General features: G+C 38.9%; 1 protein-coding gene across 1 annotated transcript; it reads right to left on the bottom strand.

Moving 5' to 3' along the window:
• Positions 1-8152: 8152 nt before the first annotated feature.
• Positions 8153-14642, bottom strand: LOC145012424 (uncharacterized). Its single transcript, XM_078971234.1, has 4 exons — positions 14432-14642; positions 14051-14338; positions 13574-14007; positions 8153-8344 (listed from the first exon to the last, which is right to left on the bottom strand). Exons 1-4 carry the CDS (start codon positions 14640-14642, stop codon positions 8153-8155), a joined length of 1125 nt encoding a protein of 374 aa, XP_078827360.1.
• Positions 14643-15951: the final 1309 nt, after the last annotated feature.

Here is a 15951-nt window from a genome sequence, read left to right as displayed (position 1 = left end):
ATCACTAAATTAATTGTTTGATTTATATTATTTATTATTTGATCCCTTGTGTTTTGAAAAGTTCGAAACTTGCCCTCAAGTTTTGAAATTTAAATTCTTTGATTAAAAGTTTAATTATTGAAAAAGTTTTAAATTTCAACCCTTAGATTTTTACAAGTTTAAAAATCAACCTTATACTTTATCTATTATAAGATTAATATATATATATATATATATATATAAGAATAAAGCTAGTCTTATCGCTAGTAGGCCTCATTCACGAAGCCAGTCTATAAGGTGAGTATAAGGTTGCTACCTATAAAATGGCGCTTATAGGGTGTACACTCACACCCACCGCTTGCTTGACTTGTGGAGGGTCGTTAGTCGAACGTATAGGATAGGGCACTTAATACCTCATTATAAGTATAATGAATATTACAAAGTAACTAACATGTTTTACAAATTCCCAATCCTAGTTACTTTAGGGTAAAATGTGAAAATGATGCTATTCCATGGAATTACACTTTGTACCATTGTCAAACGTTAGTGGAGTGTGTGTGGTTAACCGACACACTAATTTGGGATTGACATTGGTCGCAAAGGGTGGCTATATGCTTGTCATAGATCAATGGAGCGTGTGTGGCTAACCGGCACATTGATTAGGTGATAGAGACATTGAGTGCACCATGTTGATTCGCATGGTTATTCATAACTTTTTTGCGATCCTCGGCATCCTAGTCGCAAATTTGAAGTGCATATCAAGATTTAAGCATGCCATTGAAATCAAAGATATAGGAGTTTTCAAATACATTTAAAACTTAATCTCTTTTTCGTTTTTCATGGTGAGAATTAGTGAATCGTCATTCACTTATCTTCAAAATATTTACTTTTAGAGTACGACATCCCTTTCTAAGTTGTAAATAATGTTGTTGGATCCTAGCCCTAATTTCTCATTTGGGTGTTCAATTGGGGATTCATTTCTAATCAAACTTTATTCCTTTCTATTTTCAGATGTCTACCACAAATGCAAACAACAATGCTCCTGGTTCATTCTCGTTAATGAGCCTATGTCAAAAGGTGATGTTTGATGGATCAAATGTCAATGAATGGATGAGATACATTCGCATGATTGCTCGTTACAAGGACAAAGAATATGCCCTCGATGAGAAGCTTGAAAATATCAATCCAGAAGTCGCTACTCCCGAAGAAATGGCCGTCTTTGAGGCCCACGAGCGTGATGCAACGAAATCTCATTGCATTATGCTGACCACCATGAATCTTGAACTCCAAAAGTCCTATGAGGACATGTATCCATATGAAATGCATCAAGATTTGCTGGAGAGGTACCACCAAAGTGCAAGGCAAGAGCGCTATGAGATCATCACCAACATGATCACCGCTAAGATGGGGAGTGGAGAGTCCTTAACCTCGCATTTGTAGAAAATGTAGAGGTATGTTGATTGTCTTTGCAACTTAAATGCTAACTTTGGGGAGGATTTGGCCATCAACATAATTCTTCACTCCTTACCCTCATGCTACAACCAATTTAGGATGACCTACCATATGAACAAAGAAGAGGTCACCTTGAGAAAACTCCAAGGGCTCCTAAGGACTACTGAAAGCAATCTTAAGGACAAATTTGTTGCAACATCCTCTACGGTGGCTGCTCCTATGTTGGCAATTGGTCAAGGAAAGGGTAAGAAGAGGAAGGCTCCAAGTAAGAGCCACCACAAGGGTAAGCCCCATGATGGTTCCTCCTTTAGTGGAACCAAAGTTGGTTCAGTCAAACCCTATTCTGACCCTAAAGAAGCAGAGTGCTACTACTGCCATGAGAAGGGTCACTGGAAACGAAGCTGTACCAAGTATCTGCAATACATAAAGGATGGGAAGATAAATCCCACCTTTGTAGGTATGTATACTATTAAATCTAACAACTCATCATTTACTACTTCATGGGTTCTTGATACAGGGTGTGGTTTCCACATTTTTTTCTGATTTGCAGGGCCTAAGAAGAAGTAGGGAAGTGTACCATGGAAATATGAACTTGATTATGGGAAACAGAAGATCGTCACCTGTGCCCAGAGTCGGAGTTTATTCTTTAGTGTTGAGTAATGGGTTAGGATTATACTTAAAAAATTGTTGCTATTCTCCAAATATGGCAAGAAACATCATTTCATTTCATGGATTGTTTAGATAAGGTTTCAGATACTCATTTGATAATAGTAATGGTTCTATTAATGTTTATTTGAATAGTGTCTTTTATTTCAATGCATTACCTTGTAATGGGATTTATGAATCTGTGATGGTTGTTGATAATTTAGGAAATGATGTGTTAAATATTGATTCATCTACTAGTCTAGATAAAGCATGCTTGTGGCATTGTCGCCTTGGCCATGTCAACAAGATACACATATCCCAACTCCAAAAGGATGGAGTGTTAGAGTTATTCGACCTTAGGGACGATGATGTGTGTGAATCTTGTTTCCTTAGGAAGATGACCAAGTCACCCTTCACTGGTTCTTGTGATAGGGGTTATGGTCTATTGGATCTCATACACACCGATGTATGTGGGCCCTTTAGATCCACCACAAGGGATGCTTGCCGCTTCTACGTGACTTTTACGGATGATTATAGTAGATATGGATATATCTACTTAATCAAGAAAAAGTCAGAAACCTTTGAAAAGTTCAAAGAGTTTAAGAATGAAGTCGAGAATCAGCTGGGCAGGAAAATCAAGATGCTTCAGTCAGACCGAGGGGGAGAGTACCTAAGTCTTGAGTTTCACGACTATCTAAAAGAATGCGGAATTGTTTCGCAATTGATGCCTCCGAGAACAACACAATTGAATGGTGTGGCTGAGAGATGTAATTGGACCTTGTTGGACATGGTTCGTTCTATGATGAGTCGCGCTTCGTTACCAATAGCTTTATGGGGGTATGCCTTAGAGACTTCCACCCATATCCTTAACTTAGTTCCCACCAAGAAGGTTGCCAAAACACCTCATGAGATGTGGACAGGGAAAACTCCCTCGTTGGCATACATCAAGGTTTGGGGTTGCGAGGCTTTCGTAAGACGAGAGACTCACGACAAGCTCGGACCTAGTAGTGAGAAGTTTTATTTCATCGGCTATCCACAAAAGTCTTTTGGATATCTTTTCTATAGACCGAGTGACAATGTTGTCTTCGTTGCTAGAAGAGGAGTTTTCTGAGAAAGGGAATTGATAAGCCAGGAGGACAGTGGGAGGCGAATCGATCTTGAAGAGATTCAAGAGCAAAGCGATGAAGGAACCTCTAAAACTGGCACTGAACCCGAGGAGGAAACTCCTGTTGAGCCCATTGACGAGTCCTTACCTCTTAGACGTTCTAGTAGGGTTAGTTTTCAACCCCAGTTTTACGGTTTTCATATTACTACTGAAGGGGATACGTTAATTAGTGATGAAACAATGATAAATTTGGACGAACCTAGCAGCTACAAGGAAGCCATGGTAGGACCGAAGTCTACTAAATGGAAAGAGGCGATAGACACAAGATTCAATCCATCTACGACAACCAAGTATGGAATTTAGTTGATAATGTACCAGGCCCTAAGACAGTCGGGTGCAAGTGGATCTTCAAGAAGAAGACGAACATGGATGGGAAAGTGCACACTTATAAAGCATGATTGATTACGAAGGGCTTTAATCAAACACTTGGAGTTGACTATGATGAGAACTTCTCGCCAGTTGCTAAAATAAAGTCTATTAGGGTAATGCTTTCAATAGCTGCGTTTCATGATTATGAAATCTGGCAGATAGACGTGAAAACTGCTTTCCTTAATGGGATGTTGGCTGAGGATGTGTACATGAATTAGACAGAGGGTTTTGTCGATGCGAAGCATCCAAATAGAGTGTGAAAACTTGAGAAATCCATTTATGGATTAAAACAAGCGTCTCGCAGGTGGAATCTTTGTTTTGATGAGAACGTCAAAGAGTTTGGTTTTCTATGAAGCGACGATGAGTCATGCGTATATGTCAAATCCAGTAGGAGTATAGTAAGCTTCCTCGTATTGTATGTCGAGGACATACTACTCATAGGAAACGACGTCCCAACATTGCAGGAGGTCAAAACCTGGCTTGGGAAGTGCTTCGCTATGAAGGACCTCGGAGAGGCTGCTTATATTATGGGGATAAGGATAGTAAGAAATAGGGAAAAGAGACTGATAAGACTCAGTCATGATACATACTTGGATAAGGTACTAAAACGTTTTAGTATGGAAAATTCAAAGAAAGGGGAGTTGCCAATCCAAAGCAATACCAAGCTGAGTAAGACTCAGAGCCCGAGTATAGAGGCAGAGATAGCTGATATGAGTCGAGTACCTTACGCTTCTGCAGTCGGCTCTATCATGTACGCTATCACTTGTACTCACCCTGATGTGGCCTTCGCTTTGAGCATGGTCAGCAGATATCAAGGGAATCCTGGTAGAGCTCATTGGATTGTAGTTAAGAATATTCTTAAGTACCTACGAAGAACCAAGAAATGGTTTCTAGTCCTCGGTGGGAGTGACGACTTAAGGGTACGAGGGTATAGTAACGCTAGTTTTCACACGGATCAGGATAATTATCGATCGCAGTCGATCAGGGTCTTTACCCGAAATGGAGGAGCAGTGACTTGGAAAAGTTCCAAGTAGGAGACCGTAGCTGATTCAACGTGTGAATCAGAGTACATTGTGCGCGAGCGAAGCGTCAAAGGAGGCTATATGGTTGAAGAACTTCATTGGAGAACTTGGAGTTATACCATCCATAAAGGAGCCAATAGAAATTTTCTTTGATAAGGAACGAGCGGTTTCCTTAACCAAGGAACCAAGAGATCATGATAGATCTTGACACATCGACAAAAAATACCACTTTATAAGACATCGGGTAGAAGAGGGACTCCTCGTTGTGTTATTTATGAGTAAAGCTACTGTCTTGTGTTAGTTATTTATCTATTGTTTCAATTTTGCATGTTTTGGCTTCCTAAATAATAAGATTATTCAAACAGTCCACAGTCGTTCATATTTTGGAAGTAGATATGAATGAAGACTGTCATGAATTTGTTTGTGGATTGTATAAAAGGTTTTGGAGATAGAAAAGGTTTGCTACAAAGTTCATGAGTGCTTATGAGTATGATTTGAGCATTGGGATAAACCCGCGATTGCTGGTATCACTACTTACAAGTGATCGCAAGATGATAATATAATATAATCTTTAAACCTAGAGATATGGTTATTATTTGCTGGTTGATTATACATTGATAATGTGAAAACGCATCAGTAACTTGATGTTATAAAATGCATTATTGTGTGTGACTTAACTAGTGAATGAAAAAAGCATATAAGTCGAAGTTTTTCTGTTCCTTTTATCCTAAGAGGGTAAAAGTGATATCTGGCCACTCGATGATTTGGTTTGACTTATGTGTCGGGACCGGTCAGAGTGACGTTGATGTGTTCAACTAAATTCTATGTTGAACAAGTCAGAGATCGATGAACAAATTCTGGACAATAAGTATTGTGAGCATGATATCCAGAATAGAGGATTGTACGATCCCTTATCTGAACGACTATTTTTTATCAGAGTTGACAGAGGCGTATAAGCGCTACGATTGTTGATTGGATCCTGGAGTCATATATGAGATATAGTTATTAGAATTATCTAAGTAGGAGACTATTGGATTAATGTCTAAGTCCGTAACTATATTTGGTATGTACTTGACCCGGTTGTGCATGGTCCTTTTGGGTTGCCTTCACCAAAGCAACTTGTTAAGGTAATTTAAGGAGAGAGAGAGAGAGAGAGAGGATATTATGGTGTATTAATATATTATAAGAATAATATATTAAAGGAGAAATCATATTTATTTAATTAGTATTAGTCATAAATTAATTAGGAATTAATTTGGTGACTAAAAGAGATTAATTAAATAAAGGGGCATAAACTATCAAATGTGTGATAGTTAATTTTTTGGACTAGGAAACCTAATGGACTAAGGGGGAACGAAATTATGATGAAGGATCATCATATTTTCATCAAAGGGCCTTATTCCAGATGCCTCCTTGGGCTACTTGGTGGCTAAGTTATCCATTAGGGTTTAGACTGAAACCCTAGAAGCCTATACTATAAATAAGACCCCAAGGCTTCAATTTTCGACTACTTGCTTCTGAGAGAAACCCTAGGGCCGAAAATTAGCATCCTCCCTCCTCTCCAAAAGTTTCTTTCTTGCTTGTGGTGTTTGTGATTCATTAGAGGAGTTACAATTGTGACTCTAAGCTCAAAAGAAGAAGATTCAAGCCAATATTCGAAGAGGTAAACATCTATATCTGATGTTATTTGCTAATTTCGAAATTATGTATGCTAGATTAGGGTTTGCAAGTCTTGGATTCATTGCATGTACAATAGAGAAACCTAGATCCAAGAATTAGGGTTTGAATGAGCACATTAACAATTGTTCTTATGCATAAAACCCATCAGATACTGGACTCATCCGCAGATGTCTTGAATTTGTCTCCAAATTCTTCTTCTAGCTTTTTCTTTAAATCAAAATAACTGGAGGTGAGAAGATCAAAATGAGCTGAAGATCAGAAATTTGTTTAGTCTTTAAAGTTCGATCCTCCTGAAGATCAGATACTTGAGACTTCAACTTAGCATTCTCATTCAACAAATCAGCAACTTGAATGTCAAGTTCAATGTTCTTCTGATTCAGGACATTAATCTTCTTCTGAAGCTCATTGATTGAAGGATTATTTTCTCCTGAGTGACCTTCTCTGAATGAAATTCCTTTGGCTCGAGGAGAAGACACTGAACTTTGATCCTGAGCGAAATGCATAGCGAGCCTTACAGAGGCTGCGTCATGATCTGGCCTAGGAGGAGAAAATCCTGCTGGAGCTGAAGAGCAACCAAATTCAAATGTAGTAGTAAGACCTTCAGTAATAGGTTCAGTTGAGACAATGGGAGAAGTAGTAATTAGATTACTTGTGAAGCCTTGAAGCAAATCAGAAACAAGAGTTCCCTGTCTCGGGTCACGTCTTCTTCTTTTTATAGGAGGTTGAGAGGTCAGGGTTGTTGCATGATCACTTGAAAGTGGCTCTGTTGTAGGAGCAACAATATCAAGGGGAGGAATCCCTAACACTATGTCCATAGAAGTTGTTGTTTCAGCCATTTGCTTGGTGGTAGGTGTAGTAGATTCGAGAACATCATTAGAATGCCATATCTTCGTTGCTTGGTGAGCAACATCATCGATATTGTCAAGCAACGAGTTGAGATTTTCATTAGTTAGGAAATCTTCATTGCTTCTAAAGTTAAATGGGATTTCATCCTTGTCAAATCCCGTAAGATCAAGGTCTTTATACAAGTCGGTCTCGGACATATTCTTCGAAGACCCTTCATCATAATCACTCTGAATAGGAACTGATGTCAGATCATGTTCCTCTGCAACAAAAGCCTCTGGACCAAATTTTTCTTCTCTTTCTTCTTGTTCTAATATGATGATAACATCTTCAGAAATTACCCTCTCTAAAGAAGTAGGCTCAGAGGATACTTTATCAGATGATCCATGAGACTCATAGCTTTCATTCAGTTCATCAAATTTGCCAACCTTCACCAGTGGATGCAATACTTGGAAAATGACCTTACCCTTGCGATTTTGTTTAATAAGCCCAACAGTGTGAGGACCTAAGGACTTCATGTCAAGAGTATCTCCCTCCTTGACCATCTTTGGAAATTGAGTATTGATAAACAATTGGATGAACCTAGGATACATCAAGAAAGTATCCCTGGTTGTAGCATTTATATTCACCACAAACTCGTCCAGAATGAACCTTGAAAAGTTAAAATTTATCCTTGCAGCCAGAGAACTAATCGCTCCAGTGTTCCTTAGAGAGATCTTACCAGCGCCAGATCTCCTGCCAGAAATGCAGCTCACAAAGACATGAGACAGAAATCTCCAATATGGTGGCAGAAGCTTTTTCACCGTGGGAGGAAAAAGTGCCTTCGTAACCCATCTTTTTAAGCACCTCCCGGGCATCCTCAATCCCAATTTCAGTCGGAAAGTCAGGTTGGTCATCAATTAGCAATGCTTCTCTACTAAATCGTTCAGTAATCACAATCTTGCATCCTTTTACCACTGCATCAATGGTGACTGCTCCATCATCATCTCTTTTCATTTTAGCCGTCTACCAGAACTCTTTTATAATATTCTGATAAACCATAGGATTGACAGTGATAGCAGATGCTAAACAACAATCTCTCAGCCTGTGGATCATTGATTTGAACTCTCCATGAACTGCAGGAGAATCTTCCAGTACAATCGCCAAGTTGTGCATGTTTGCGAATTTTAAGCTTGCCATTTGATCTGCACTAAAACAGGCCAAGTAAGAAAACAAATATATTTGAGCAAATAATGTTTCAATCTTTTATTTAATTGATTTAAATTTAGCCCAAAAAAAACTGTCCAAGTTAGAGCTTATGGTCAATTAAGGATTTACGACCATAAACCCATGTCAGTAAGCTTGTGGCCACAAACGGAGTTTACGGACGTAAACTCCTTGGCTGTAAGCTTCGACCGTAAACTCCGAAAAACCTTCTTCCTTCAATTAATGCTCCAAAATCCGTCGATTTGATGAACAAAATACATTCGCACGGTCGATTTTGCCACACCTTTGAAATTAACCGAGCAATTTCAAAAAAAACAAAGAAATTTTTTTCGAAGATGAGAGAGAGGAGCGAGGGTTTACAGCCGGAAATAGAGAAGTGAATAGTGAAAAGGGTTTCCGACTGTAAGCCCACCTTTTATACCCTGTTCGAAATTTACCTGTTGTCCACACAGTGTAAGGCACAGTCCAAATCCCGAATATTTTTCAAAAATAAAATTTTTGAGGATTTAAAAATTAAAATTAAAATTAAAATAAACTAAAAAAAATAAAATAATTTCGAAAATTTAAAATTTTAAAACTTCGACAATTTTAAAAATAAAATAAAAATAAAATTAATATATAAAATAAGACTGAATTTATCTTAACAAATGCTTAAAGTAATTTTGTGACACTGGGATCAAAGTTGTTAGACAGTCCTAATCCACTTGTCGATACCTCTACCTTAATGTGTCCATGTCTGATCGATCGCCGGTATTTTGATCCACTTAAACACGAAAAATTGTGATAAAATCTGGACAGGCTAATAAAGACAAGACACTTTTGATTCTATATTCTTAGATAAATTTCCTAAAGACCATTTAGCTGACGACGACCAGGGATATTGTTGTCCACCTAAATTGAGCAGTAAGATCTACAGATAATCTGTAAATGTTCAATTTTAATTGTACTAGAACATGTTTCCCGCTTCCTGATATGCTCCAGTAATCAAGGATTTCCAGAATACTCCTTACATCGGGTGAGCAGACAATTATTAAGAGAGAAGATAGATTTAGAATCCATATGCTATACACCCAGGTCGGATCTCTTCCAATCACTCAGAGAGTGAAACATATGACTAACTAAAGTTTCAGAGGGATTAAGAAGAAGAATAATGCATATATTGTGTACCAGGTCGGATTGTAAGTCACGCAAAGGAGACAATATATGGCTAACAGATAGAAATAATTGCATAGATAGAAGATGCAGGGTGAAAGAGTTGCATATGTTACAGTCTAGGTTGGATCTCTCTATCACGCAGAAGAGGCAACATATGACTAACATACAAAAACAAAGAAAATAATCTTCTACAGACCTAATTTATCGGAATTCCCCAGTCACCCCATCAATACCGGAATTAAGTACATAATCCACACATCGAGGAAAAGTTAATCCATAGTTCTAGATACGGGTTCTTTTAATGTGACCAATAGATTCCCATGTATATCTCCTTGCTCAACCTATCCGAGCGTCGTATTGTCAAGCTAAACGGATCTAACTAGTTCAAGATTTGTCAAGACCTTGAATTCCTTAAGTTCAACTCTTCTTAGTCAAGTCCATTTAGAATCTTTCATGCCTACCAACGCATCGAACACATAGCGTAAACAATTTAATTTTGGTACTTTACTGTAACACCCATAAAATTCGAGCCAAATTAAAACATTTTAATTCATTCAAAAACCTCTAAGTTCATACATTTGTTTTCAAAATAGTATAAACATCAGAGTATTTCCCTAGAACCATGTCACGTAAATCATAAAACATGAGGAGCGGTACGATCACGCCTTCGTCTTGCCACGATCTCCTGAAGTACCTGAAACAAAACACTGAACTGTAAGCTCGAAAGCTTAGTGAGTTACCCCCAAAATACCAACCACACATAAACATACTCATAACATATCGCAAATAGAACAACCATGCACATCGAGTCTACTGTGTGACTGATCTGCCTGCACCGGGCCTTCACCCCACCTACTCCACCCTTTGAGTCTAGCCATGTACATCGAGTCTACAATGTGATTGGTATGCCGCACCGGGCCTTCAATCCACCTAGATCTATCCCAAGTCTTCGGTATGACTGGACCACCATACGGGCCTACAATCTATCCGAACCGCTCGTAGGGTATGTTGGCCTTTAGCACAAAGCAGGACTGCCTCAACCCAAACATCAAGCAAATAACCATGTGGACATATAACATGTAATCACATAACAGTCCATAGACAAACAAATCGATCTAGCAGATCATAAAGCATAGCAACATCCTAACCAGGATACCGACCTAACCGGCCACTAACATAGCATCATCCTATATACCAGGATACCGACCTAAACCACATCACAAAAATAATACTGTCCTAATTACCAGGATGCCGATCTAAATAGATCAATAAGCACATCAAACAATACACGTACAGATATCAGATATAACTATCTCACAGATCATTGATCATAGTAATCTCTCGTAACCAAAACACCAACTTAACCAGGTCACTAACATACCAATCCTAACGGATCATAAGAGCATGACAACATACTGTTTATCCGGATACCGATCTAACATATCATAACCACATGTAGCATACTGTAACCATGATAACAACTAAAAGGGTCGGCCTTGGTGCCTTAGACCCTATTGATATAGTGAGGATAACTTACCTGCAATTACCGACTGAAGATATATCGAGCTGCTCCGACCACCGACACGAACTTCACCACAGAACACTACCAAAGAACCAATTCCATAAATACCAAAATTACCAAAATACCCTTGGAGGTCAAACTGGTCAACTCTTAGTCAAAGTTAAGGTCCTTAGTCAAAGTCAACCTTCCTGGTTGATTCTACTCGCCGAGTCAACCGTCGACTCGTCGAGTCCCTATACTCAGAAACTCCCATAACACGACTCAACTCGCCGAGTCGCCCCAAGACTTGTTGAGTCCAACGATCTCGGAATTCCATCATGTCCAACTCACTGAGTCGCCAACCGACTCACTAATCTAAAGCTTTAACCACAAAAGGTTGGGTTCTACGACCAGAATCGCTGAGTCCAAGGACAGAATCACCGAGTCCAAGGAAATCTTTAACTGACTCGCCGAGTTGTTCTTCCAACTCTCCGAGTCCATGCTTATGTTCATACAACTCGTCGAGTACACCCATGTGACTCGCTGAGTGTCTCCAGTTCTTAACCCATACACGGGCTTTCCGAGCCATGCAGGGGCTCCAATCCATAGATCCACTCTTCTATGGTCTAACCCTCATATAAAGTTGCAAACTTTACATGAAACCAAGGAGATACAGGCCCAAAACACACTAGGACTTGGGTTAAGACAAAGGGGCTTAACGAATAACTCTTAGATAGAAGCTTCGTCACATTTTGGACCATCACAAGCCTAGATCTGAAGTAGCAACCTCGGATCTAAGCCTCTAACTCGAAATAGCTCTCAAACATACCAAAAATACCCCAAATCTCAAATGATAATAGATCTAGATACAAAAAAGCCCAAGCAACAGATTATTACCTCCAATATATGCTCCCACTGAAGAATAATCCGAATTTCCCCAAGTCTCCTTGATCCAAGCTTCTTGATCTTCAAGATCTCTTCACAAATCACCCCAATTTGCTTCCAAGACTTCTCACAAACGATTTAGGGTTTCTGGATCTCAAAGAGGGCTAAGGGGGCTGAGGGGAGGACATTAAGTCCTTTAAATAGGGTGCAAACCCGAAGATTAGGGCTTTTCCTCATCCAACATTGACTCGTCGAGTCCAACCGATGACTCGACAAGTCAAGCCACCTAATCATGTGCCCGGTACCTGCTTCGACTCGGCGAGTCACGAGACCTACTCGCCGAGTCCCTTCCTTTATTTTCATATAGCACCCTTCAACTTCTTGATTTTGTACTTGGGTTGTTACATTTACGCAGATTTAGGTTGCCTGTTATCACTTGATAATATCACCTACCAACACATCACCTACAAGAAAAACTATTAGCAACATATTTTTGATTTTTTGGTTTTTTAATGTTTTTGGAATTTTTAAAATTTTCAAATTTTTTTTGTTTTTGTTTATTTCTCCCCCTAAATTTGTGCATGGGTGAGAATGAAATCACTAAAATGCAAAAATTTAAACTAATCTAACCAAAAATAAAACAAAATATAAGAATTAAAAAAATAAAAATAAAAATTTAATCCTCAAAACGAATCATTTTCAAAAATCCCACAAGCACACCGAATCAAGCTTTGTTAAAAGGCTTTGTAAACAGATCCGCCGCATTATTAACAGTGGGAACCTGTTCTAGCCGGATGAGCGAACGCTCATAACAATCTCTGATAAAATGAAGTTTGATATCAATGTGCTTGGTTTTGGAATGTTGGACAGGATTTTTAGCAAATTTGAATCGCGGCCTCATTATCACAGTAAATAGAGGTTTCTAAGTAATTCAAACCGTAATCAAATAATTGATGTTGGATCTAGATAACTTGAGAGAAACAAGCAGATGCAGCAACGTATTCCACTTTTGTTGTTGAGGTTGAGATGGTATGTTGCTTCTTGCACTGCCACAACACTAGCCTGTCTCCAAGGTATTGACACCCTCCTGATGTAGATTTCGGTCGTCGGCGTTGAAGCAGGTTTTGTGTCTTGAAACCCGAACTTCTCAAGAATATCCTCCACATACTTAGCTTGATGGATCAAGATTCCGGTTGAATTTTGTTTGACCTAAAGCCCCAAAAACATGGTCATTTCTCCCAACGACCTCATCTCAAACCGCTTTTTCATAACGCCTTCAAACTCTTTGCATAGTCGTGGACTAGTAGACCCGAAGATAATGTCGTCAACGTTGATCTGGACTAGAATTTGATCATTACCAACATGCTTGATGAAATAAGTTTGATCGATAGTGCCACGAGAGTATCCATGCTCGAGCAAATGCTTTGTGAGATTCGTATACCACGCTCGAGGAGCTTGATGCAACCCATACAGTGCCTTGTCCAACTTGTAGACAAGGTTAGGAAACTTCGAGTTAATGAACCCAGAGGGCTGATCAACATAGATTTCTTCCTTCACCTTGCCATACAAGAAGGCTATTTTGACATCCATTTGGTAAACCGTGAAGTTCATGTAGGAAGCATATGCAAGGAAGATACAAATAGCCTCCAAGCGAGCTACTGGAGCATAAACCTCAGTGTAGTCAAGACCCTCGATTTGTCTAAACCCATGAACTACCAATCTAGCTTTATTACGCACTATAACCCCTAAATCATCCTGCTTGTTTCGATAGACCCAACATGTGTTAAGAGACTTTTTGCCCTTTGGTAACTCAACCAATGTCCAAACTCCGAGCTTTTCAAACTGATTCAGCTCTTCATGCATAGCATCTACCCAACTGGGATCATTCAATGCCATTTCAATGTTCTTAGGCTCTATTTGATAGACAAAGCAAGAATAGAGACATGCAATAACATCTCCACTCTGACTTCTAGTTTTAACTCCATCGCCCAGCTGACCAATGACATTTTCGATCGGATGATCGTGTTGAATTCTTGAGGGTATCTCGTGGCTGATATCATTGGGTGAAACGGGAAGATTGAGAATGCTGAGAACTCCATCATTTGCTGATTGTTCAACATTAGATGAACCTACTAAAAAAATCATTACCAATTTCTTCAGGAAAGAGTAATTCCATAAAAGTTGGAGTGACAGCGGAAGCATCTCTAGAAATGAAATCTCTTTTAACATGAGTAAGAGGTGTAGCATCAACATCAGGAGTATCATTTTGAATTGGAGATTTTGGACTATCAAGTGGAAGAGATGACTCCCCCTCAGGTGCAGCAGATGACTCCCCCTTAGATGGTGAAGAGGATACCGTTGGAGTTCTGTACACAACTTCTTTGTCTTCTTCTTCATACACAATCTTTGAACTAGAGGAAGATCCAGATGAACTATCTGAATACACATTTATGGACTTAAAGAGAGATGTGTAATCAAATAACCAATCCGGACCCGCTCAAGCATCCGTTTCATTTTCCTCCAACCAACGCACATCATAGGATTCCACAATTTGCTTCGTCTTCTTGTTGTAGACCCTATATGCGGTGCGTCCAGCATACCCTACAAAATAACAATCATCGGCTTTGGCATTAAACTTTGGGTTGGACTCCAGGTGAAGAAGCGTGCAAGGGCAGCCAAATACGCGAAAATGACTGACTGAAGGCTTGTGACCATATAGAATCTCATACGGTGTCTTCATCTAAGCTTTGTTGATTAACACACGATGATGAACGTAGCAAGCAGTGTTAATCTCCTCAGCCCAAAAGAAGACGGGTAACTTGGAGTCACACAACATCGTCCATGCAGCGTCTTTTAAAGTCCTATTTCTCCTTTCAGCAACACCATTTTTGTCACACCCCAAAACCAAGAACGGCGGAAACGTTTTGGGGCGGAGGACGTCATGTATAATATCACAACAATGTAAAGTAGTAAACAAGCAACAACATCATCCATTGCATTAATAATATAATTATTATACAAATGTGTTCTGTCAAATTTTGATAAACACTAAATCATAAATCAAAATGAAAGATGAGTCTTGAACAAGCTCCATCTTCCTTTCTCCTTGCATCGGTACCTGTCTATGATGACCTGAAGATACAAGTAATTTTGAAAGTGAGTATCAGCTTTAAAGCTGGTGAGATCATAAGTATTTAGTGTCTTAATTTGTATGTAGGAATTTGTAAGTAAATGAATTGTAAGTATTGAAAATATATATGAACTGTAAGTATGAAAATGTTTGTAAAACAACTGTAAACGTTTGAAAAACTCTAGAAATCCCTATGATTCCTAATATTATATAAGGGTGTCTTCTACCAAGACCTAACTGTTCTCAATGTTCGTGTCATGTAAAAGTGTGTAATTTTCCCAAGTGTAACTATTATTAACAAAATATAGTTTTTACATTTATAGGTTAAGTGGAAAGATCACTAAATATATGTACAGGGAAAATTAATGTAGTACTAAAACGTAGCGCTATAAGAACTACTGTTGTACTAACTACCTTAAACCGGATTTATATTAACGTATCATGTGATAAATTGCACCATACTATAGACTGGTAACAACGACAACGTATAGTCGAAAATAAGACGTTTGGCACCCGCAGACCTACCGGTCCGGCTGTAGCTAGCAGCAAGGTGTAGGATAGTCAATCCAGTATAGTTGTATATGTTCTCTTCCTAGTATAGTTGTATATGTTCTTCTAGTAGTAAGTATTGACTCATGAATGAACTGAGTTATAGTATGATATCGCATTCTAGTAATAGTTCTAGTATCTTCCTAAATTACCCATACGGTAGTTTACTAGTAATCTAACTGGTAAGTATGAACATGGATGTATACCCTTGCTACCCAAGGGCATGGGATGAACTCGAAGGAACTTTTATGACTATATATGTACACATGATATATAACTAATATTTAAACGACTTTCGGACGAATACCCGATATCCCACCAGACCACATCTCAAGCGCGAAAAGGAAATAAGGTGGATAGCCTTCCTAAG

Source organism: Lactuca saligna, chromosome 1, assembly GCF_052625555.1.
Source record: "Lactuca saligna cultivar CGN05327 chromosome 1, ASM5262555v1, whole genome shotgun sequence".
Lineage (NCBI taxonomy): Eukaryota > Viridiplantae > Streptophyta > Magnoliopsida > Asterales > Asteraceae > Lactuca > Lactuca saligna.
This window is presented reverse-complemented; position numbering and strand designations above follow the sequence as displayed.